At 41.8% G+C, this 24,093-nt stretch overlaps 1 protein-coding gene across 1 annotated transcript in view; it reads left to right on the top strand.

The window, feature by feature from the left end:
* Window positions 1-4,209: 4,209 nt before the first annotated feature.
* GDPD1 (glycerophosphodiester phosphodiesterase domain containing 1) overlaps window positions 4,210-24,093 on the top strand; it is a 55,116-nt gene continuing 35,232 nt past the window's right edge. Inside the window, exons 1-2 of the mRNA XM_019026599.4 lie at window positions 4,210-4,493; window positions 18,249-18,291. Coding sequence (XP_018882144.1) covers window positions 4,352-4,493; window positions 18,249-18,291 — 185 coding nt within the window. The 5' untranslated portion in view covers window positions 4,210-4,351. The remainder of the gene's footprint in view (window positions 4,494-18,248; window positions 18,292-24,093) is intronic.

Below are 24,093 nucleotides of genomic sequence, written 5' to 3'. Positions count from 1 at the left end.
ATTCTTTAAAAATTCCTGTACTGTGAAACAATTTGCTAAGTGATCCAAATCTTATCAATCAGGCTGGGCACAATGGCTCATGCCTTTAATTGCAGCACTTTGGGAGGTTTAGGTGGCAGGAGGATCCCTTAAGACCAGCCTGGAATACATAGTGAGACCTTGTCTCTACAAAGAAAAAAAAAAAAAGATAAAGATGTGGTGGTGCATGCCTGTAGTCCCAGCTACTCAGGAGGCTGAGGTGGGAGGATGGCTTGACCCCAGTGGGTCTAGGCTGCAGTGAGCTGTGATCATACCGCCCCAACAGAGCAAGACCCTGTCTAAAAAAAAAAAGATCTTGGGCCAGGCACGGTGGCCCATGCCTGGAATCCCAGCACTTTGGGAGGCTGAGGCAGGTGGATCATGAGGTCAAGGGATCGAGACCATCCTGGCCAACATGGTGAAACCGCATCTCTGCTAAAAATACAAAACCCAGCTGGGTGTAGTGGCACACCCCTGTAGTCCCAGCTACTTGGGAGGCTGAGGCAGGAGAATCGCTTGAATCCGGGAGGCGGAAGTTGCAGTGAGCCAAGATTGCGCCACTGCATTCCAGCCTGGTGACAGAGTGAGGCTTCGTCTCAAAAAAAAAAAAAAAAAAAAAAATTCTTACCAATCTATGGTAACTTTCACCAGCATCCACATGACAATATGCCACTATATCACCATCTAATTTTTATCACCATCTAGTTGTTATCACCAATCAGATGGCAATATAGTGGTATATTGTGATATATCACCAATTAGGTAAGTACAAAGTAAGTTAACATACCTAAACTCTTGTGTAATTGATTACATTTCCATAGACACACTAATTTTGAAACGTTGGACAAATAGAATTGTAGATTTTAGTCTCAATATATAGGAAATATGTATTTAACACATCTTGCTACATTTAAAGCCATTGTTTTTTAATTTAAAAATATATATAGGCCGGGTGCGGTGGCTTACACCTGTAATCCTAGCACTTTGGGAGGCGGAGGCAGGAGATCGAGACCAGCCTGACCAACATAGTGAAACCCTGTCTCTACTAAAAATACAAAAATTAGCCAGGCCTGGTGGCGTGCTCCTGTGATCCCAGCTACTCGGGAGGCTGAGGCAGGAGAATCACTTGGACCCAGGAAGCAGAGGTTGCAGTGAGCCAAGATTGCGCCACTGCACTCCAGCCTGGGTAACAGAGTGAGACTCCATCTCAAAAAAAAAAAAAAAAAAGGTAAATGCTCCTCTTTCTTCTCTTGCCTTCATTAAAAGAAAATTATATAAAATAATAAAAAAATTCAGAACTCTGATTTTGAATTAGTACTTTTCCTGTTGTTCTGTCTTCTTAGAAAATATAAGAATGAACCTGTAATCCCAGGACTTTGGGAGGCCAAGGTGGGCAGATCACTTGAGGTCAGGAGTTCAAGACCAGTCTGGCCAACATGGTGAAACCCCATCTCTACTAAAAGTACAAAATTAGCCGGGCCCAGTGACTCATGCCTGTAATCCCAGCACTTTGGGAGGCCGAGGCAGGTGGATCATCTGAGGTCGGGAGTTCGAGACCAGCCTGACCAACATGGTGAAACCCTGTCTCTACTATTAGCCGGGCCAGGTGATGCATGCCTGTAATCCCAGCTACTCGGGAGGCTGAGGCAGAAGAATCGCTGGAACCCGGGAGGCAGAGGTTGCGGTGAGCTGAGATCGTGCCACTGCACTCCAGCCTAGACAACAAGAGTGAAACTCCTTTTCAAAAAGAAAAGAAAAGAAAAGAAAAATACACACACACACAATATTAGCCAGGCGCGGTGGTGCGCATCTGTAGCCCCAGCTACTCAGGAGGCTGAGGCAGGAGAATCACTTGAACCCCTGGGGAGGCAGAGGATGCAGTGAGCCGAGATGGCGCTGCTGAACTCCAGCCTGGACCACAGAGTGAGACTCTGTCTAAAAAAAAAAAAAAAAGTGGTTAGAATTTGAGGTTTATATATAATCTAAAATTTATGGGTGGGAAGGGGTAGGGGGTACTCCCAGAAGAACAAATGACTTCTTAGAAGCTGGGGAGAAAGCACTTTTTGGAAAAAGAAATGATTTTTTGGAAACATAAATGTGTCCTTAGGAGAATACCCATGAGATGTCATACTTTTGTGACAATGTTTCTCATCTCTGACAGGATTAGAGTTGTTCCCAGGGAGGAGATTTATGACAGTTAAGTTCTTCTGGGAGCCTTTGATTTTAGGCTGATAAGGGATTCCAGGAACTTAAATGCCTTCAGCTCAATATATATATATTTTTTAAGAGACAGAGTCTTGCTCTGTCGCCCAGGCTGGGGTGCCGTGGCATGATCTTGGCTCACTGCAAGCTCCGCCTCCCAGGTTCAAGCCATTCTCCTGCCTCAGCCTCCCTAGTAGCTGGGACTACAGGCATGCACCACTATGCCTGGCTTATTTTTGTATTTTTAGTAGATACGGGGTTTCACCATGTTGGCCAGGCTAGTCTCGAACTCCCGACCTCAGGTGATCTGCCTGTCTCAGCCTCCCAAAGTGCTGGGATTACAGGCGTGAGCCACCATGCCCAGCCTCAAAATAATTTTTATGCCACAGTGGCTTATTCTAGACCCTTCCATTGTCATCAGGTGATATTTTGAAAAATAGAACTATGTGCGTCAGTTGATCTACAGGAAATAGTTTAACAGCCCTAAACAGAACACATGATTTTTTAACTTGTAAGTTTCCTCAGAATGTTGCTCTGTTGCCCAGGCTGGAGTCCAGTGGCATCATCAAGGCTCACTTCAACCTCGACTAAAGGAATTTTTTTTTTTTTTTTTTTTTTTTTGAGACGGAGTCTCGCTCTGTCACCCAGGCTGGAGTGCAGTGGCGCCATCTCGGCTCATTGCAACCTCTGCCTTCCCGGGTCCAAGAGATTCTCCTGCCTCAGCCTCCTGAGTAGCTGGGATCACAGGCACACGCCACCACCCCTGGCAAATTTTTGTATTTTTAGTAGAGATGGAATTTCGCCATGTTGGCCAGGCACCTGACTTCAAATGATCTGCCCACCTCAGCCTCCCAAAGTGCTGGGATTACAGGCTTGAGCCACCGTGCCCAGCCACCCCCTATTTTCTTCTAATTTTCTTTTTATAGTTGAGATAGGATCTTGCTCCGTCGCCCAGGCTGGGGTGCAGTGGTGCAGTCATAGCTCACTGCAGCCTCGATTTTCCAGGCTCAAGCAATACTCCCACTTCAGCCTCCCGAGTAGCGTGACTACAGGTGCACGCCACCACGCCGGGCTTATTTTGTTTTATTTTTTGTAGAGATGGGGTTTCGCCATGTTGCCCAGGCTGGTCTCAAACTCCCGGGCTCAAGCGATCCACCCTTCCTTCCCGGCCTCCCTAAGTGCCGGGATTACAGGCGTGGGCCACCGCGCCCGGCTGAATCACAGGATTTTAAATATTCACTCTGCTTTTCTAGTCCTGTGGGAGATACGGTCTTCTCCGTAAAATTTCTCCCTCAGTCCTGGGTGATTTATTTCTTTTGCATTGAAGTGTGGCTTTTCGTGTGTTAGCAGTTTGTAATTTGTCGGGTGAAAGGAAAACTAGTAGGGCCTTCCGGAACTTAGTTATTGCCTTTCTAGGACTTTTAGGTAACACCTTATAACCTTAACAAAGTTTCCTTATTTTATACGGACTTGTAAGTCAACAAATACTTCTACAGTGCCTATTGTGTACAAAGAATGAGGATTGCACTTTCACAATGAAATGAGGGAGGACAGGGGCCGATCTCTCAGATATTTGACTGATAAACCAGTACCTTTTCTAGTATATGCGACCATAGGGGAAATTCTCTCTAGGCTAGATAAACGAAGGAGTTTATTTAGTGTTTTAGCAAGCTTTATCGCCTCCATAGGTATAAATTATTTGCATTTTCTAGAGCAGGGGATAAGACGCGCCCTGGAATCTTTCCTTTTTGATGTGGATTTTCCAATTAGGAAAGGCTGCCCGTGAATAGTCTTTTCTGCTTGAGTGATGGCCAACACACTGGCAGGTTTGCAAGCTTTCTCTTCATGAGGGTCCGTCCACAGAGCTAGGTGACAAACGCTCAGTCCAGGATCTCTGCAGGTTCCTACTCGGGAGCCGGAGAGCGCCTGCGCGTCGGAGCCTCTTTGTTGCTGGGGGCGCTGGGGTCCAGCTGCGCATGCGCAGTAGGCCGGCACTGACAAGTGCGCTGCACCACTGGCACCGGCTGGGGGCGAGCCGACCTAGAGCAGCCGCCGCCGCCGCCGTCGTTGCTACTGCCGCAGCGGAGTTCAGAGGGCCCGGAGGTGGGAGACTTCCCACACGGTGACTGAGATGTCGTCCACTGCGGCTTTTTACCTTCTCTCTACGCTAGGAGGGTACTTGGTGACCTCATTCTTGTTGCTTAAATACCCGACCTTGCTGCACCAGAGAAAGAAGCAGCGATTCCTCAGTAAACACATCTCTCACCGCGGAGGTGAGAGGGGTCCCCAGAACCCGATGACGGAGGTGGGGGAGGCTGAGGGTCCTTTGCGGCTCCGCAAAAGGCAGCCGGGTGCCAATCCCTGAGAGTTTGAGGAAGAATGGGGTTGTGTGAATTGAGGGCTCTTCCGGAGGTGAAGGCTGTGTGAAGGGAAGGTCTCCTGAGGGGAGGGAAGGAGAGGGATTCCCGGTCAGAGCCACGGCGGGGGTCTCTCGAGGGCAGCAGTGTGAGGGGTTCTCTGAAACGGGAAAGACACGGTCGAGAATGAAGGGTAGGTGGAGCGTTTCTCGGCGGATGGAAGGATGATCGCAAGGTCCCTTCCTAGCAGCAAGACACAAAGGGGGAGCGCCGTGCAGAACCGAGGGTACCCCGCGGGGGGCACCGGGAGCACACTGCTCCGAGCGAGCTAGTGGCTGAGTGGATGGGAAGAGCCGAGGCGACGAGGAGGGCTGGGGATTTGCATGAAGCTGGACGAGCTGTAACGCCTTGTCTGCGGTGCTGGGGGCCCGTCCCACCCCCACGTTCCGAGCACTCATAGTTGAGAAGAGAGGGAAACCGAGTCCCCCGAGCCAGGGACATTTCCCAAGGTCACAATTAGAGCTAGGGCTGAACTGAGACAGGAGCTACAGCGTCCTGGTCCCCAGGGCTGGAAACCTTGCATCTTTTTTTTTTTTTTTTTTTTTTTGAACACTGCAATAAATAAATAAATAAATAAACACGCAAAGACACGTGGATTTTCAACAGACTAAAAATGATTTCGTTTAGGACAGGACAGTATTGTTTAAAGAAAACAAAAATAAGTTTCTTTTGGAAAAGTTTTTTGCTAAAAGGAGCCCAGGTAGTCCACCCTCTAATTTCCCAGATAACAGGCCAAATCTTTGCTTCTTCATTATTGTGTAATAATGTGTCTTCATTGCATTTCAACTATGATGTATAAAGTGCGGTGAAATTGGATTATTTTCAATCAATTTTAACTGTTCTTTAAGGCTGAATCTTAAACCGGTTTAAAATTTGCTTGAAATTTAATACACACTTGAAATGATAATTTCTAGGAGTTTACAGTCTAAAACTTGGTGTAATGCCATAATCACTTTACTAACAAGTATTGGCCAAGGAAAAAGGTTTTGAAATATAAATACGGAAGTACATTATCATTCTTCTATATAATTTTATTAAGCATAGTTCTAATGAGTGACTTCAATAGTGTCCTAGCCTTCCCAGTCATGAAAAGCATCAGAGGTTTTAAAGGGTGGTCAGCCAAATGCCTTGTTATTGTTTATTTGGGTTATCTGTTTTAATAGCTACCTGGTTAAACTGTAGGATGACATTTAACTACTAAGGTGTCTTCAACCATTGGAACCAGGGACCAACTTTTAGTATTCAAGTTGTTGTCACAGAAGCAATTTTCTTTTTTCTTTTTGTGTTTTTGTTTGTTTGTTTGTTTTGAGATGGAGTCTCGGTCTGTCACCCAGGCTGAACTGCAGTGGCGCGATCTCGGCTCACTGCAGGCTCCTCCTCCCGGGTTCACGCCATTCTCCTGCCTCAGCCTCCCGAGTAGCTGGGACTACAGGCGCCCGCCACCACACCCAGTTAATTTTTTTAATTTTTAGTAGAGACGGGGTTTCACCGTGTGAGCCAGGATGGTCTCGATTTCCTGACCTCGTGATCCGCCCATCTTGGCCTCCCAAAGTGCTGGAATTACAGGCGTGAGCCACAGTGCCCAGCCTTTTTTTTTTTTTTTTTTTTTTTGAGACAGAGTTTCCCTCTTGTCGCCCGGGCTACAGTGTAGTGGTGCCATCTTGGCTCACTGCAGCCTCTGCCTCCTGTGTTCAAGTGATTCTCCTGCCTCAGCCTCCCGAGTAGCTGGGATTACAGGCTCCCGCCACCACGCACAGCTAATTTTTGTATTTTTAGTGGAGACGAGGTTTCACCATGTTGGCCAGGCTGATCTCAAACTCCTGACCTCAGGTGATCCACCCGCCTTGGCCTCCCAAAGTGTTGGGATTACAGGTGTGAGACACTGCACCCTGCCAGAGGCAATTTTCAATGATAGTAGTCCTATTCTGGGGATAGGCAGTACACATTACTTTTTTGTTTGTTGTTTACTGATTTACAAAAAGTATGCTTACTAAAAACTCCAAAACAAAACAAAACCAGATCCTCTAAAAAGCTATCTAAACTGTCATTGTGAATGATCAAAATTTTATTTTAGAAGAAATACGTGTCGATCTTTGAAATTTTGCAACACTCTGCAGGTGAAAAAACCCAGCGCTCCATAGGCGTTAAAGACTGTGTGCTAGATTATCACAAGTGTCAAAGCCAGGATAAGCTAGACCTCAAGTTTTCGTTTACTGTTGAAAATACTTTAAAACTATTTTCTTCCTAGATATTAGGTCATTTCAATATTACCTCATATAAAAATTTCCATTCATTATTTGTAAATGCGGCATCAGTATTTATATATTTAGAGATGTAATGGAACTTTTTGTGATAATCTTATTAAATATCTGCAGACTCAAAATCTGTTTTACCTATATAATGGTCCTATAAACACTGTAGTTAGTTCCCATGTCAGTGCTTCATATGCTTTTGTTGAATATGTACACTCAATACTCCAGTTGAATCCAGAGTGATAGAGGAGATAAAACACTTTGCAATTCAAGATACTACGTCTCTGGAAAATAAGAGACAACGTAACTAGGAAGGAGTCACTCCATTGATTGCCTTTAATTTTTGTCTTGGACACGGATAATAGCAATCACTGGTCTCTCTGTGCAAGTTACTAGTATTTGGGCTTATTCTCTACTGCCATGACTGCAAATACCTGATATTTACTTATTTTTCCCTATAAGTAAGGAAACAGTGATATTTCTTGTAAATTAGATATGTGACCATTGAAACATTAATCATGTTATGTGTATAAAGTATATGCAACTGAATTGACATAACCTAAAACTTGAATATCTACTCTATTTCTACAATATTGTGTCTACTGCAAAAACACATGTCTGTAATCCCAGCTATTCAAGAGGCTGAGGCAGGAGAATCACTTGAACCTGGGAGGCGGAGGTTGCAGTGAGCCGAGATGGTGCCACTGCACTCCAGCTCAGGCGACAGTGCGAGACTCCATCAGGGCACTCCGAGGGGTTGAATCACAGATGGACAGATGGCTCTTTCTCTCTCCACCTTTTTTTTGAGACAAGTTCTCACTCTGTCACCCAGGCTGGAGGGCAGTGATGCAATCACTGCCATCATGATGAGCTTGACATCATTTAATTCTTAAAGACTTTCCTAATGAACTCAGATGTTAACAAATGTGATTTTTAAAATATTGCATACCGTGTCAACATATAGAAGACCAGCATGATTCAATGAATCAATAGTTTCCAAATGATTTATGCATGCTATTATAAAATCATGCATGGGTGAAAGATCATTCAAAGTTCAAGATGGGCCAATGGATTTTCACATAATAGAGTATGAAGTGATTACTCATATGGTTCAAATTCCATATTGCAATGAACTTCTAAGAAACTACCACTTGTGGGCCGAGCAAGGTGGCTCATGCCTATAATCCCAGCACTTTGGGAGGCCGAGCAAGGTGGCTCATGCCTATAATCCCAGCACTTTGGGAGGCCGAGGCGGGCGGATCACGGAGTCAGGAGATCGAGACCATCCTGGCGAACGATGGTGAAACACTGTCGCTACTAAAAATACAAAAAAAGTTAGCTGGGCGTGGTGGCGGGCGCCTGTAGTCCCAGCTACTCAGGAGGCTGAGGCAGGAGAATGGCGTGAACCCGGGAGGCGGAGCTGGCAGTGAGCCGAGATCGCGCCACTGCACTCCAGCCTGGGCGACAGGGCGAGACTCCGTCTCAAAACAAAAAACAAAAAACAAAAACAAAAAAAACTACAACTTGTTAAGCCGGGTGTGATGGTGCCTACCTGTAGTCTCGGCTGTTTGAGAGGCTGAGGCAGGAGGATCACCTGAGCCCAGGAATTTGAGGTTGTTGCTATGATCGTGCCTGTGAATAGCCGCTGAACTTCAGCCTGAGCGACATAGCAAGACCCTGTCTGTAAAGTAAACAAATTACCACTTATTGAAATTTGATGCCATATCAAAGAAGACTCATTTCCAACTACATATCTGTGTGACAATGGGTATATATGAAGCAGATATGAGAATCTTGCTGCTTTCTATTAAGTCAGATATTAAAGAGATTTGCAAAAATATAAAACAATACCACTCTTTTCATACATTATTTTATTTAGAAAAACAGTTACTTTTCATAAAAATATTATTTTAACATATAATGTGTTTATTATTTTCTTTCTTTTCTTTTTTTTTTTTTTTTTGAGATGGAATCTTGCTCTGTTGCCCAGGCTGGAGTCCAGTGGTATGATCTCGGCTCACTGCAACCTCCACCTCCCAGGTTCAAGTAATCCTGGTGCCTCAGCCTCCTGAATAGCTGGGTTTACAGGTGGTGCCACCACGCCCAGCTAATTTTTATTTTTTATTTTTGGTATTTTTAGTAGAGATGGGGTTTTGCCATGTTGCCCAGGCTAGTCTCGATCTCCTGAGCTCAGGCAATTGGCCTGCCTCACCTCCCATAGTGCTAGGATTACAGGCATGAGCCACCACACCTGGCCTATTTTCAAAGCAAGGTAGTTAAAAGGATGCAGAAATCAGCTTGAAGGAACTAATGAAGTTGACTTTGATCACTTGATGAGGTGGTGTCTGCCAAGATTTCCACTGTGAAGTTACTTTTTCTCCTTATAATTAATAACAGAAAAGGCTCATAATTAATAAGAGGCCACCCACCGCGGCCTCCCAAAGTGCTGGGATTACAGGCATGAGCCACTGTGCTCGGCCAATTTTTGGAGGGAGATACTTTAAAACTACACAAATACCCAATTCCTTAACAAATTATCAATCCATTTATTAAAATTGATTCAAAATTTATTTTATTTTATTATTATTTTTTGAGACGAAGTCTTGCTTAGTCTCCCAGGCTGGAGTGCAGTGATGGGATCTCAGCTCACAGCAACTTCCACCTCTAGGGTTCAAGTGATTCTCCTGCCTCTGCCTCCCAAGTAGCTGAGACTACAGGTACCTACCACCATGCCCGGCTAATTTTTGTACTTTTAGTAGAGATGGGGTTCACCATGTTGGCCAGGCTGGTCTCAAACTCCTGACCTCAGATGATCCACCAGCTTCTGCCTCTCAAAGTGCTGGGATTACAGGCATGAGCCACCGTGCCCAGCCTGGATTCAGAATTTCTTATTCACTGATTTAAAAATCTCTTTACTATCATTATTTTGATGCTAGCAATGTCCCAGATTTGTCCAGTGAGAGGTCCTTCAAGCTGGCTTTTGTGTTCTTTTAATTTCTTTGCTCTTTGGTACAAGTGGTCAGTAGTTTAACTTAACTTACTGGTAACCCCTTTAGCACTCTTGTCTTTTTAGAAATATTCTGTGGTGCTTTGTTTTTGAATATAATCTGAATATAATGTATTTCCATAGTTTTAGATCAAAACAAGGGCCAACTAGCCTCATCCAATAAAGGGTTATCTAACCTTGAAAGGAGACTTAAAAAAAAAACCTATACCCTTCATATTTACTGCATCTGTTTTCTATCATGCATCAACTCTAGTAACCAAGTGAACCTAAAATCAAACTAGTAGTTTTTTGTTTTTACATGGGTATCTTCCCTCTGCTAAAGTTATAAAATTTTAGCATATTAAAGCTAATGTATTTGTTTCTGCATATCTTGTATTTCTGTTGATTATTAATTAGGTCATCATAAAAATACAACCTAACAATATAAAAGAAGAAAAATTTAATAGAAATATGTTCAGATGGTATTGTATATAAAACATTTTAATGCTAATACTTAAGTCCTTTAGGTACTTTGAGCAGTACCTTTTTTGTGTGTGTGTGACGGAGTTTTGATGTTGTTGCCCAGGCTGGAATGCAGTGGCGCGATCTCAGCTCACTGCAACTTCCGCCCCCTGGGTTCAATCAATTCTCTGTCTCAGCCTCCCGAGTAGTTGGAATTACAGGTGTCTGCCACCATACCCAGCTAATTTTTTTTTTTTTGTATTTTTATTAGAGACGGGGTTTCACCATGTTGGCCAGGCTGGTCTTGAACTCCTGACCTCAGGTGATCCACCTACCTTGGCCTCCCAAAGTGTGGGGATTACAGGCATGAACCACCGCGCCCGCCCTGAGCAGTACCTTTTTATTGAGAGTTTATTGAATTGTCTCTTTCTATTAAGAAGAAATTGACTGTTTTTCCAAAGTGTATGGAAAATTATTTCCAAAGTATTTTTCTGTATATTTCCTCAATTATTTGGTAATACTGAAATGTTTTAGTTTTAAAACATTTTAAGCTGGTGATGGTGGCACACACCTGTAATCCCAGCACTTTGGGAGGCCGAGGATCACCTGAGGTCAGGAGTTTGAGACCAGCCTGGCCAACATGTTGAAACCCCTTCTCTACTAAAAATACAAAAATTATCTGGGTATAGTGGCATGTGCTTACAGTCCTAGCTACTCGGGAGGCTGAGGCAGGAGAATCACTTGAACCCAGGAGGTGGAGGTTGCAGTGAGCTGAGATTGCGCCACTGCACTCCAGCCTGAGCGACGGAGCAAGACTCCATCTAAAAAAAAAAAAAATTTAAAACTTTTGGGTAGCATGCATAAAGTTAGTTAACTCTTTTTACATAGTATATAATATTAGACAATATTTTATAATTCAATATGTTCACATCAAAATCTGTGTCCTTTTTTAAAAATTACAATATTATTTATTATTGCAGTTAATGGACATTTACCAAGTACCTATTCTTTACCAGCTACTATGATAATGGCAATAGTAATAATAATTCTAATAATAGCAATAATCCTTTACTTTCACGGAATGTTTACTCTAGTATTTCATTGAATCTAATGCCATTGGTTATAAATACACAATTTTTACATACTGTTAAGAAAGAGACCTCTATAAAAGTTGATTTAAAATAAGAGAGAAAATCTTGCCAATTAAACTGTTCATTATACAGCATTAATTGTAAAATACATCTTAAATTCAGAGATGTTAAGAAATGAAAAGTTATCATTTTAGAATTGAATGGCTGGGCACAGTGGCTCACGCCTGTAATCACAGCACTTTGGGAGGCCGAGGTGGGAGGATTGCTTGAGCTCAGGAGTTTGAGACCAGCCTGGCCTACACAGTGAAACCCCGTCTCTACTAAAAATACAAAAGAATTAGCCTGGTGTGGTGGCGCACGCCTGTAGTTTCAGCTACTCAGGATGCTGAGGCAGGAGAATTGCTTGAACCCAGGAGGTGGAGGTTGCAGTGAGCCGAGATTGTGCCACTGCACTTCAGCCTGGGTGACAGAGAAAGACTCCATCTAAAAAAAAAAAATTTGATAAAATACAGCAGTTTAAATATTAACTCATTTGATTATACCAATTCTATGAAAGTTTCTTAGGTAGCTTTTGTAAGGTCACACAATTATTAAACAGATTGGAGACCAAGCATCCTAAAACTCCAGAGTCTCACCCTTAACCATTAGACTATACTGCCTTCAGTCAAGGTGATTAAAACACAGTCACTTCTTTTAAGCAATTCATGGGAATGGGAGGAGAGAAACAGGTAAATAATTTATGCCATAATATGATAAATGCCTTAGTAGAGCTATGCATAAGAGACTATGGGGATACAGAGGAGAGACTGTTTAACTCTGTCTGAGGAGATTTATGTGTACCAAATCCTCTTCTGTCTTTCCTTTGACAAATAAGTGGATATTATAGCTTAAAAATCATGGTTAGGCCAGCCAGGCACAGTGGCTCATGCCTGTAATCCCAGCACTGTGAAGCTGAGGCAGGAGGATTGCTTGAGTCTAGGAGTTTGAGACCAGCCTGGGCAACATAGTAAGAGCCTGTCTCTAAAAAAAAAAAAAATTAGTTGAGCATGGTGGCATGTGCCTGTAGTCCTAGCTACTTGGGAGGCTGAGACTGGAACATTGCTTGAGCTAGGAGTTTGAGGCTGCAGTGAGCTCCGATCATGCCACTGCACTCCAGCCTGGGCAACAGAGTGAGATCCTGTCTCAGAAAAAAAAAAAATCAGTTTAAGTTCTGTTTTAACCCTCCTGTGTTACTGTGGCTGTGTTTTGATTTTTGATTTCTACTGTTGCAGCTAAAAAAAAATTCAAAATACAGGTTAAGCTTCCCTAATCTGAAAACCTGAAATGCTCCAAAATCTGAAACTTTTTGAGCACAGACATAACTCCACAAGTAGAAAATTCCTTGTAAAAAATAACATGAGGAAAAAAGTTTTTTTTCCTCAAATTGTTATTATTATTATTATTATTATTTTGAGACAGAGTCTAGCTCTGTCGCCCAGGCTGGAGTGCAGTGGTGCAATCTCAGCTCACTGCAAACTCTACCTCCTGGGTTCAAGTGATTCTCCTGCCTCAGCCTCCGAGTAGCTGGGATTACAGATGCCCGTCATCATGCCTAGCTAAATTTTTTTTTTTTTTTGACACAGAAGTGCCTGTAAACTGGGATTACAGGCACCCGCCACCATACCCAGCTAATTTTTGTATTTTTAGTAGAGATGGGGTTTCGCCATGTTGGCCAGGCTGGTCTCGAACTTCTGACCTCAGGTGATCTGCCAGCCTCGGCCTCCCAAAGTGCTGGAATTACAGGCATGAGCCACTGCGCCTGGCCTAATTTTTGTATTTTTAGTAGAGATGGGGGTTTCACCATGTTGGCTAGGTGGGTCTCGAACTCCTGGACCTCAGGTTATCTGCCCGCCTCGGCCTCCCAAAGTGCTGGGATTACAGGCATGAGCCACCATGCCCAGCCATAAATTTTTTAAAAAGAAAAATATATATATAATGAATTCCACACCTGACCTCATGTGACAGGTTGCAGTCAAAACAAAAGCAAACAACACATGGCTTATTCAGCGTCCCCAAGGGAAAAAAGACTCTTCCAGCTCCCTTCAGTTACAATATATCTTTTCTGAGTATGCCCAGGTTTCTTTATGCAAGCGTGCCCACAAAGGGTAATAAAATGGCACATGTTCAGACTGATCACACCAACAGCAGATTCCCCATGATGCCCTACATGGTGCCAAGACCTATATGCATTATTTGTTGTGTGTTTTTGTTTGCTTGCTTGCTTGCTTGCTTATTCTCTGCTCTTTGGTATAAAGATGTGAAAATATCAAAAAGGCCCACAGATACCCCTATGGGTTATAGTGATGAGAAAAATAGGTAACATTTATGTTTATCTGTAGCACAGAAAGTCAAGGTGTTATAGAAACTGAACACTGGTGTTAAGTGTGAAATACCTTACAGAGGATATGGTATTAGAATGACCACTATATATGACCTGAAGAAAAAGAAGGATAAACTGTTGAAGTTTTATATATATCAGAAGTAGTATATATAAAGTGGAAGTGATGAACAGAAGTTAATTAAAAATAGAAAAACTGCATAAAGCTAAAATGAAGATCTCAAGCGATGAAGTTAAAATGAAAGGAACTGTGAATATTGAACAGGCCAGTTGTAGAATTTTTTTTTTTTTTTTTTTAGATGGAGTTTTGCTCTTGTTGCCCAGGCTGGAGTGCAATGGCGCGATCTTGGCTCACTGCAACCTCTGCCTCCCGGGTTCAAGCGATTCTCCTGCCTCAGCCTCTCGAGTAGCTGGGATTACAGGCATGCGCCACTATGCCTGGCTAATTTTGTATTTTTAGTAGAGCTGGGGTTTCTCCATGTTTGTCAGGCTGGTCTTGAACTCCCGACCTCAGGTGATCCGCCTGCCTCAGCCTCCCAAAGTGCTGGGATTACCCGTGTGAGCCACCATGCCCGGCCCAGTTGCAGAAATTTAAGAGAAGACATGGCATTACATTTTTAAAGATTAATGGTGATTAGCATCTGCTGGTAACGAAGCAGCAAAGAAATTCATTGACAAGTTTGCCAGGGTCATTGCTGTTGAAAATCTGACACAAGAACAAGTCTATAATCCTGATGAAACAACACTCTTTTGGCATTATTGCCCCAGAAAGACACTGACTGCAGCTGATGAGATGGAAATTAAGGATGCCAATGACAGAATAACTGTGTTAGGATATGCTGATGTAGCAGGCATGCATAAGTGTAAACTTGCTGTGGTAGGCAAAAGCTTCCTTCCTCACTGTCTTCAAGGAGTGAATTTCTTACCAGTCCGTTATGCTACCAAAAAGGCATGCATGGGTCACCAGGGACATCTTTTCTGATTGGTTTCACAAACATTTTGTACCAGCGGCTCGTGCTCGCTGCTGGCAAGTTGGACTGGATGACAACTGCAAGATTTTGTTACTCCTTGATAACTGTTCTGCTTATCCACCAGCTGACATTCTCATCAAAAATAATGTTTATGCCATGTACTTTCCCCTAAACGTGACTTTAGTAATTCCATGTGACCAGGCTATGCTTGGATCAATGAGAGTAAATATGAAAACATTTTCTTTCTTTCTTTCTTTCTTTCTTTTTTTTTTTTTTTTTTTTGAGACGGAGTCTTGCTCTGTCGCCCAGGCTGGAGTGCAGTGGCACGATCTCAGCTCACTGCAAGCTCTGCCTCCCGGGTTCACGCCATTCTCCTGCCTCAGCCTCCCAAGTAGCTGGGACTACAGGCACCCACCACCATGCCCGGCTAATTTTTTGTATTTTTAGTAGAGACGGGGTTTCACCCTGTTAGCCAGGATGGTCTCAATCTCCAGACCTCATGATCCACCCGCCTTGGCCTCCCAAAGTCCTGGTATTACAGGCGTGAGCCACCGCGCCCAGCCAAAAACATTTTATTGTGCAAGCAGTGATGAACAGAGGTGTGGTGTGACTTTTTTTTTCTTTTTTAAGTTTTTTTATTTAAAATTAAGACAACTGCAGATTGTCCCCATGGATGACTAACATCGTTGACTCCTTTGCTTTCTGATGGTTCAGGGTACACAAACATTGTTTCATGCATAAAATTATTTAAAATTATTTTTGCTGTGTTGCCCAGGCTGGTCTCAAACTCCTGGGCTCAAGCGATCTTTCTACCTCAGCCTCCCAAAGTGCTAGGATTATAGGCATGAGCCACCATGCCCTGCCAGAAAGTTTTCAAAAGGAGTTTAGCATGAAGGATGTCTTGTATACTGTTGCCAGTGCTTGGAAATCAGTGAATAAAGATAAATTTGTGCATGTCTGGCACAACTCTGGCCCTTGACTATGTTTAGTGATGATAATGAACAAGTTGGTGACTTTTAAGGATGCCATATGTCGACAAAGTGAGAAAAAAATGATGTCTGACCTCCTTACATATACAAAAAATTGCCTTCAGAATTTGTCAGTACAAGCTGGGCGCGGTGGCTCAAGCCTGTAATCCCAGCACTTTGGGAGGCCGAGGCGGGCGGATCACAAGGTCAGGAGTTCGAGACCAGCATGGCCAATATGGTGAAACCCCGTCTCTACTAAAAATACAAAATTAGCCAGGTGTGGTGGTATATGCCTGTAGTCCCAGCTGCTCGGGAGGCTGAGGCAGGAGAATCGCTTGAACCTGGGAGGCGGAGGTTACGTTGAGCCGAGATCACGCCACTGCACTCCAGACTGGGTGACAGAGCGAGACTCCGTCTCAAAAAAAAAAAAAAAAAAAAAAAAAAAAAAAAAATTTGTCAGTACACTGAAAGAAATGGATATCGAAGAAGTTTTTAACATTGATCATGAGGTTCTAGTTGTTCATTAATTGACCAATGGTGAAATAGCCAAAATGGTTCTGAATCAAGGTGATCATGATAATAGACATTATAACAATATAGATGATGTTAACATGGCAGAAGAAGTGCCTATAGACAACATGATGAAAATATGTGATGAGCTTATTGAAGGACTAGAGCAGGGTGCATTTATAACAGGACAAGAAATCATGTTCTTTTATAAAATCAAAGAGAGACTTCTAAGACAAAAACTTGTCAGTAGGGCACATGACTCTGGAGGAAACATTTTAAAAAGCCATCTAACAGAATGCCCCCTCACTCCTAGAGAACCCACTTCCTGGTCCTTCAACTACTTCTGATGTTTCTTCTCACTTAAAAAAAAAATAACAGTGTATGGTAATTTTTTAATCAAAACACAGTGAGGCTGGATGCAGTGGCTCACACCCATAATCCCAGCACTTTGGGAGGCTGAGGTGGGCAGATCACTTGAGGCCAGGAGTTCAAGACCAGCCTGGCCATCATGGCAAAACCCCATCTCTACTAAAAGTATAAAAATTAGCCAGGCATGGTGGCACACACCTGTAATCCCAGCTACTTAGGAGGCTGGGGCACAAGAATCACTTGAACCTTTCAGGTGGAGGTTGCAGTGAGCCGAGATCATGCCACTGCACTTCAGCCTGAGCAACAGAGTGATGATCTGTCTCAAGAAAAAACAAAACAGGCCGGGCACGGTGGCTCACGCCTGTAATCCCAACACTTTGGGAGGCTGAAGCGGGTGGATCACGAGGTCAGGAGATGGAGACCATCCTGGCTAACACGGTGAAACCCCGTCTCTACTAAAAAACAAAAAATTAGCCGGGCGTGGTGGTGGGCGCCTGTAGTCCCAGCTACTCGGGAGGCTGAGGCAGGAGAATGGCGTAAACCCGGGAGGCGGAGCTTGCAGTGAGCCGAGATCGTGCCACCGCACTCCAGCCTGGGCGACAGAGCGAGACTCCGTCTCAAAAAAAAAAAAAAAAAAAAAAAAGAAAGAGAAAACAAAAACAAAACAATGAGACAGGTGGAGACTGACCTGCCTTTTTTGTTGCTGTTTTTAACAACTGATATAGGTATTCTGGTGACGCTACTATGTTACTTAGTTACCCTGAACATTATTTTTTCATTGCATTAGTGGTATTTCATATTTTTTACTGTTAAGTACTTATGTATGAATAAGTGTAAGAAAATGCTTATCGGTAGCCTATAAATTCAGTCAAGAATGATGGTGATGCCAAACAACCACAGATTGTTCTCATGAATGATGAAGAGAGTGGCTCCTTTGTTTTCTGATGGTTCAGTGTACACAAACTTTGTTTTGTGCATAAAATTATTTAAAATATTGTGTAAAATTATCTTCAAGCTATGTGTATGAGGAGTATATGAAAACTAAATAAATTTTATGTTTAGGCTTGGGTTCTATCCCCAAGATCTCTCATTATATATATGCAGATATTCCAAAATCTAAAGAAGTCAGAAATCCAAAACACTTCCAGGCCCAAGCATTTTGGATAAGGGATACTTAACCTGTACCATTACACTCTTTAAAACACTTGTACACTTTGGGAGGCCGAGATGGACAGATCACGCGGTCAGGAGATCGAGATCATCCTGGCTAACACGGTGAAACCCCGTGTCTACTAAAAATACAAAAAAAAAAAAAAAAAATTAGCCGGGCGTGGAGGCGGGCGCCTGTAGTCCCAGCTGCTTAGGAGGCTGAGGCAGGAGAATGGTGTGAACTCGGGAGGCGGAGCTTGCAGTCAGCCGAAATCACGCCACTGCATTCCAGCCTGGGTGACAGAGCAAGACTCCGTCTCAAAAAAACCAAAAAAAACACTTGTAATGTCTACCCAAAAAAAAAAAAAAAAAAAAAAAAAAAGGTCAGGATTCATTAGGTAGGTGTATCTTATCAAAATTAACTTCAGGAAAATTAAAATGTTCAAAATAAGTAAATATAGTTTAAATTTTCACAGGTGCTGGAGAAAATTTGGAGAATACAATGGCAGCCTTTCAGCAGTAAGTATGTAAAAAAGGTAAAAGGTACTCTTTTCTTTTACAGTTTGCAGGCTTTCTTTAAAGTGATGATGATCCACAAAGTGAGGATAGTGTAAGTGTAGCATCAGTTTGTGATAGTTGTTTCTATTTTGTTAAAATTTCTTTTTTTAATTAGTTGGTCAGAAGTGTTACAAAGAGTTTGGCTTCTGTATTACTGAAAAAGCAGATGGGAGTTTAGGGTAATCAAAAGATACTATAGTTACAAAGCTGAAAGAAGACATTTGTAACAAGGAATGTACTGTGTATAATGCTAATTAGTCTTGGAGAGAAAGAGAAAATGAAACAACTGTTACAGTGGCTGCTATTTATGAACAGGATTATGTGTCTTTGTACCCAGTAATTTTTGTACAGAACTGAACCTGCAATCTGGTTTCTTCTTGGAAGCCTCAGGAGTGTTGATCTTTTTTTTTTTTCAAATAAAATACATTTTTAAATTCCTATATATAGATTATTTCGTATAAGTGTCTTTTAGAGCACCTCACAGAGAAGCAGCAGGAGAGACAGGAATGAAAACTAATTAATATCTCGTTCTTTGTCTTAGAGTCAATGATTATCATCAGTCTATGGTAATCATGAGAACACTGTTTTTCCTGAAAAATAAAGCAAAGGATGTGAAAAGTTAAACCCAATGAAAGACATTACCTATCCATAATTAATAAGGTCCATTTTTAGTAAGATAAATATTTTCTTATGTAATTTGTGAGCCAATTAATGTATATAATTGGGACTAAGAAATTTGGAGAATTTGACTTCACTTTTTGTTCTGCTTCTCACCATTCAAAGACACCTTATGGATTATTTTTCCTATTATTATTAGGTACAAAGCTATTGTTTTTTCATATTCTAGTTTCACCTAAATCCTATCTTCCTTGTATTTGTCATCTCTTACTCTTCTTGTTCTATGCTATGATGCCTTTTGTTTATGATCTCAAAAACCTCTTACAAAAATGTAAAATTTTGGCCAGGCACGGTGGCTCACACCTGTAATTTCAACACTTTGGGAGGCCAAGGCAAGGCAGGTGAATCACCTGAGGTCTGGAGTTCAAGACCAGCCTGGCCAACGTGGTGAAACCCCATCTCTACTAAAAATACAAAAATTAGCTGGGCGTGGTGGCATGCGCCTGTAATCCCAGCTACTCGGGAGTCTGGGGCATGAGAATTGCTTGAACCCAAGAGGCAGAGGTTGCATTGAGCCGAGATTGCACTGCTGCACTCCAGCCTGGGCAATAGAGTGAGACTCTATTTCAAAAAAAAAAAAAAAGTAAAATTTTTCCTCCTATCACAGACCATGAAATGGACTATTTTAATTTAAATACTTTATTTATTTTCTCTACTTGGATTACATATCTGGCTAGCTAGCCATAACTAAATATAGATGTATAATTTTATGTGTACAAATTATACAACATATACACACACTATCATATATCATCTGTTGCCCCTGAGGTAGGTGATACATATAACTTGAGAAAAAAACTACTCATAACTTTGAGTGATTTTAGCATTCTTCATGCTTAAGGTACATTATTTTATGTTTTTCTCCATATTTTTTGTTAAATTTTTACCAACCACCATTATCTATGAAATTAAAACTCTGGGTTATACAATAAGTTATTTTAAAGGATGATACATTTGAAAATATCACAATTTTTTCTAACCTTTGAAGATTTTAATCCTCTTAACATTTTTCTGATCTTTAAAGGATATCTAATTTAAATGGTTTTTACTTGCTAAATACAACATATTTTTCATCTTGAACAGTTTCTATATAGTTTTGTTCAAATAGTAACTACTGAAAATTACCACAGCCTTCTGTATCATGTGGAAGCTTTCTATAACTTAAAAATTTTTTTTTGGAGATTTTTCTAGTACTTCAGAAGAAGGGAACACCTCTTTCACATGCTATTTTTGTTGTTGTTGTTGTTGTTTGTTTGTTTGTTTGAGACAGAGTCTTGCTCTGTCACCCAGGCTGGAGTGCAATGGCGGGATCTCAGCTCACTGCAATCTCCACCTCCCAGGTTCAAATGATTTCTCTGCCTCAACTTCCCGAATACCTGGGATTAGAGGTGCCCGCCACCTCTCTCGGCTAGTTTTTAGTTTTATCTACTTATTTTTTTAATAGAGACAAGGTTTTGCTATGCTGGCGAGGCTGATCTCGAACTACTGACCTCAAGTGATCTGCTCACTTTGGCCTCTCAAAGTGCTGGGATTACAGGCGTGAGCCACTGCACCCAACCTTTCATATGCTATTGTTAATGTTTGTTAGATGTATTTATTTGTAAGGCTGCTTATCAACTGACCTAGAAATTTATATAAAACCCCTCTTTTTTTGAGTTTTTCGTTGTTAGTGGTGGTGGTTTGTGTATGTGTGTTACACATTAGTGCCCTTGCTATGAATACATACTTTTTTTAATTGTACTTGAAAAAATTACAAATATTCTACTGTTAACTGCTAGGAAACTTAGAAGGTTTTTTTTTGTTTCATTTTGTTTTCATACTTGTTTCATTGAATAACAAGAAAAGACTGTTTAAACATACTATTTTGGCCAGTCGCAGTGGCTCACACCTGTAATCCCAGCACTTTGGGAGGCCAAGGCTGGTAGGTCACTGGAGCTCACAAGTTCAAGACCAGCCTGGGCAGCAGGGTGAAACCCCATCTCTAGAAAATGCACAAAAAAAATTAATTGGGCGTGGTGGTGCAAGCTGTAATCACAGCTACTCTGGAGGCTGAGGTGGGAGGATGGCTTGAGCCTGGAAGGTAAAGGTTACAGTGAGCCGAGATTGCACCACTGTATTCCAGCCTGAGTGACAGAGCCAGACCTTGTCTCAAAATAAATAAATAAATAAAAATAAATAAACATACTGTTTTAAAGGTACTGTATATTAAAATACTAAAGAGTTGTAATAGACAATCAGGAGAGGATACATACTATGCTTAAGTATGGTATATTCTTGATAGGATGGGTAGTTGAGGGAGAGATAGTAAAAATAAAATGACCAGCTAAAACTTAGATCTTATTTATGTACATATTTAAATACACATTTCACAAAGCATATAAATTTCAAAATGGAGGTGAAGATGAGGAGATATTAATGACAATATAAATAGTTGGTGTGGGAAGCCTGATTAAAATTAACCAGAAAATCAAAAGGTATTAAGACTAGAAGGGCTATCATTTGAAGACAAGAAGGAGCTATTTTGAAAATGTAGGGTCAGCTGGGTGCAGTGGCTCACACCTGTAATCCCAGCACTTTATGGGGCCAAGGCAGGCAGATCACTTGAGATGAGGAGTTCGAGACCAGCTTGGCGAACATGGCGAAGCCCCATCTCTACTAAAAATTTAAAAATTAGCTGGGCACAGCCTGGGCAACAGAGCGAGACTCCGTCTTAAAAAAAAAACAAAAAAAAAAAGGCCGGGCATAGTGGCTCATGCCTGTAATCCCAGCACTTTGGGAGGCCGAGGCGGGTGGATCACCTGACGTCGGGAGTTTGAGACCAGACTGACCAACATGGAGAAACCCCATCTCTACTAAAAATACAAAATTAGCTGGGCATGGTAGCACATGCCTGTAATCCCAGCTACTTGGGAGGCTGAGGCAGGAGAATCACTTGAACCCAGGAGGCGGAGGTTGCAGTGAGCCAAGATTGTGCCATTGCACTCCAGCCTGGGCAACAAGAGTAAAACTCCATCTCAAAAAAAAAAAAAAAAAAAAAAAAGAAGTAATTAAAACTGACAAAGAGAAGTAATTATGTCTCACAATGTATGAAATGTCCTTTAATGTGGTTTATAACATGCTTTCACAAACACCATCTCCCTTAGGTTATGAATATGGCTCTTCTATTATTTCTTTTTTTTTTTTATTTTTCCGAGACGGAGTCTCACTCTGTTGCCCAGGCTGGAGTGCAGTGGCAAGATCTCGGCTCACTGCAACCTCTGCCTCCTAGGTTCAAGCGATTCTCCTGCCTCAGCCTCCCGAGTAGCTGGGACTACAGGCGCATGCCACCATGCCCGGCTAATTTTTTGTACTTGTAGTAAAGACAGGGTTTCACCATGTTAGCCAGGATGGCCCCGATCTCCTGACCTTGTGATCCACCTGCCTTAGCCTCCCAAAGTGCTAGGATTACAGGTGTGAGCCACCGCACCCAGCCTTCTGTTATTTCGTTAGGAGCAGGAATCTTTTCTTACTGATTTCAAAATTCTTAATGCCTAGCTCAGGCTCTGACATAATTAGACACTCACTAGTTGCTTACTGAATGAAATATGGAATGGGACATTCAGGAATCAAGCAGAACATTAGCAAAAGACTGATGAAGGAGACAGAGCCTCCTTCATAGTAAAGCATAGAAGCAAAAACTAAGGAATTGTACTATACACATACACACAGAGCCACTAAACCCTTGAGTATGTGAGATGTGGTTCTTAAGGGCTAATAAAACTAGGTTATTAAACCAGGCTGCCTTAGGAAATACCCATAGGACAATGTGATCCCTATAGTATTAGCCGGAACGGTAAGGAGAAAGAAGCAAATTGTATTAGCAATAGCTAGAAGTGTAAGTTGGCAGACAGCCAAAGTAATTAATCAGTGACCTGGTTCTCATGATAAATATTTTAGAATATCTAATTAATATGACTATCTATGAAATGGGAATAGTGATACAACCTCAGTGTTGTGAAGAGTAAATGAGATTCAAATAAATTCTTTAACATGGTGCCTATTTTAAGTTGTTATGCATTGTTTCTGTGGAGTTTCTTTCACATTTTCTTTTAGAGCTAGTGTTTTTATTTCTTTTTCTGGAAATATTGAAACCTTGGCATCTCCAACTTCTTTTTTGTATTTTTTTTTGTATTTGTCAACAGCTTGTCAGAAATTCAGCTATAAAATATCTGATATTTCAATGGAAGTAGGTGCATGTTGTTATTCATGGAAATTTTTGAAGGCAAAAGTGATAAAAAAATTTTATTTTCTCACTGTGTTCTAGCTATTTACATATCAAATTTGGGATAATTTTACTAGAATAATTTACAAGTTGTCCTAGATACACTTATTATTGTTCTAATTTTTTTATCTATTAGTTTGTCAATAACAATAAACATACATAGAAAATATTTTTCAAATAATTCCTAAACATTTCTAAAAATAGCCAGCATTTCAGCTAGAGACCAACTTCAAACTTAGAAAGATTTCTGAGGTCATATGTATAGTTTTTTTTTTTTTAATTGCCAGCATAGGACACACTGTTTTTTTTAACCTCCCCCTCTCCAGCTCAAGCGATCCTCACACTTCAGCCTCCCTAGTAGCTGGGACTACAGGTGCATGCCTCCATGCCCGGCTAATTTTTCATATTTTTTTTAGAGACGGGGTTTTGTAGAATGATTCACCCACTTCGGCCTCCCAAAATGCTGAGATCATAGGCTGGAGCAACTGCACCTTTAATTTTACACTTTGGCTGGGTGCAGTGCCTCATGCCTGTAATCCCAGCACTTTGGGAGGCCGAGGCGGGCAGATCAGGAGGGCAGGAGTTCGAGACCAGCCTGTCCAATGTGGTGAAACCCTGTCTGTACTAAAAAATACAAAAATTAGTTGGCGTGGTGATGCGCGCTTGTAGTCCCAGCTACTCAGAAGGCTGAGGCAGGAGTATCGCTTGAACCTGGAGAGCGGAAGTTGCAGTGAGCCGAGATCATGCCACTGCACTCCAGCCTGGGTGACAGAGTGAGACTCTGTCTCAAAAAAAAAAAAAAAAAGTTTAAAAATGTTAAATAG

This window comes from Gorilla gorilla, chromosome 4, assembly GCF_029281585.2.
Source record: "Gorilla gorilla gorilla isolate KB3781 chromosome 4, NHGRI_mGorGor1-v2.1_pri, whole genome shotgun sequence".
NCBI classification, from domain to species: domain Eukaryota; kingdom Metazoa; phylum Chordata; class Mammalia; order Primates; family Hominidae; genus Gorilla; species Gorilla gorilla.
The sequence above is the reverse complement of the archived record's forward strand: the minus strand, read 5'-3'. Positions and strand labels throughout refer to the sequence as shown.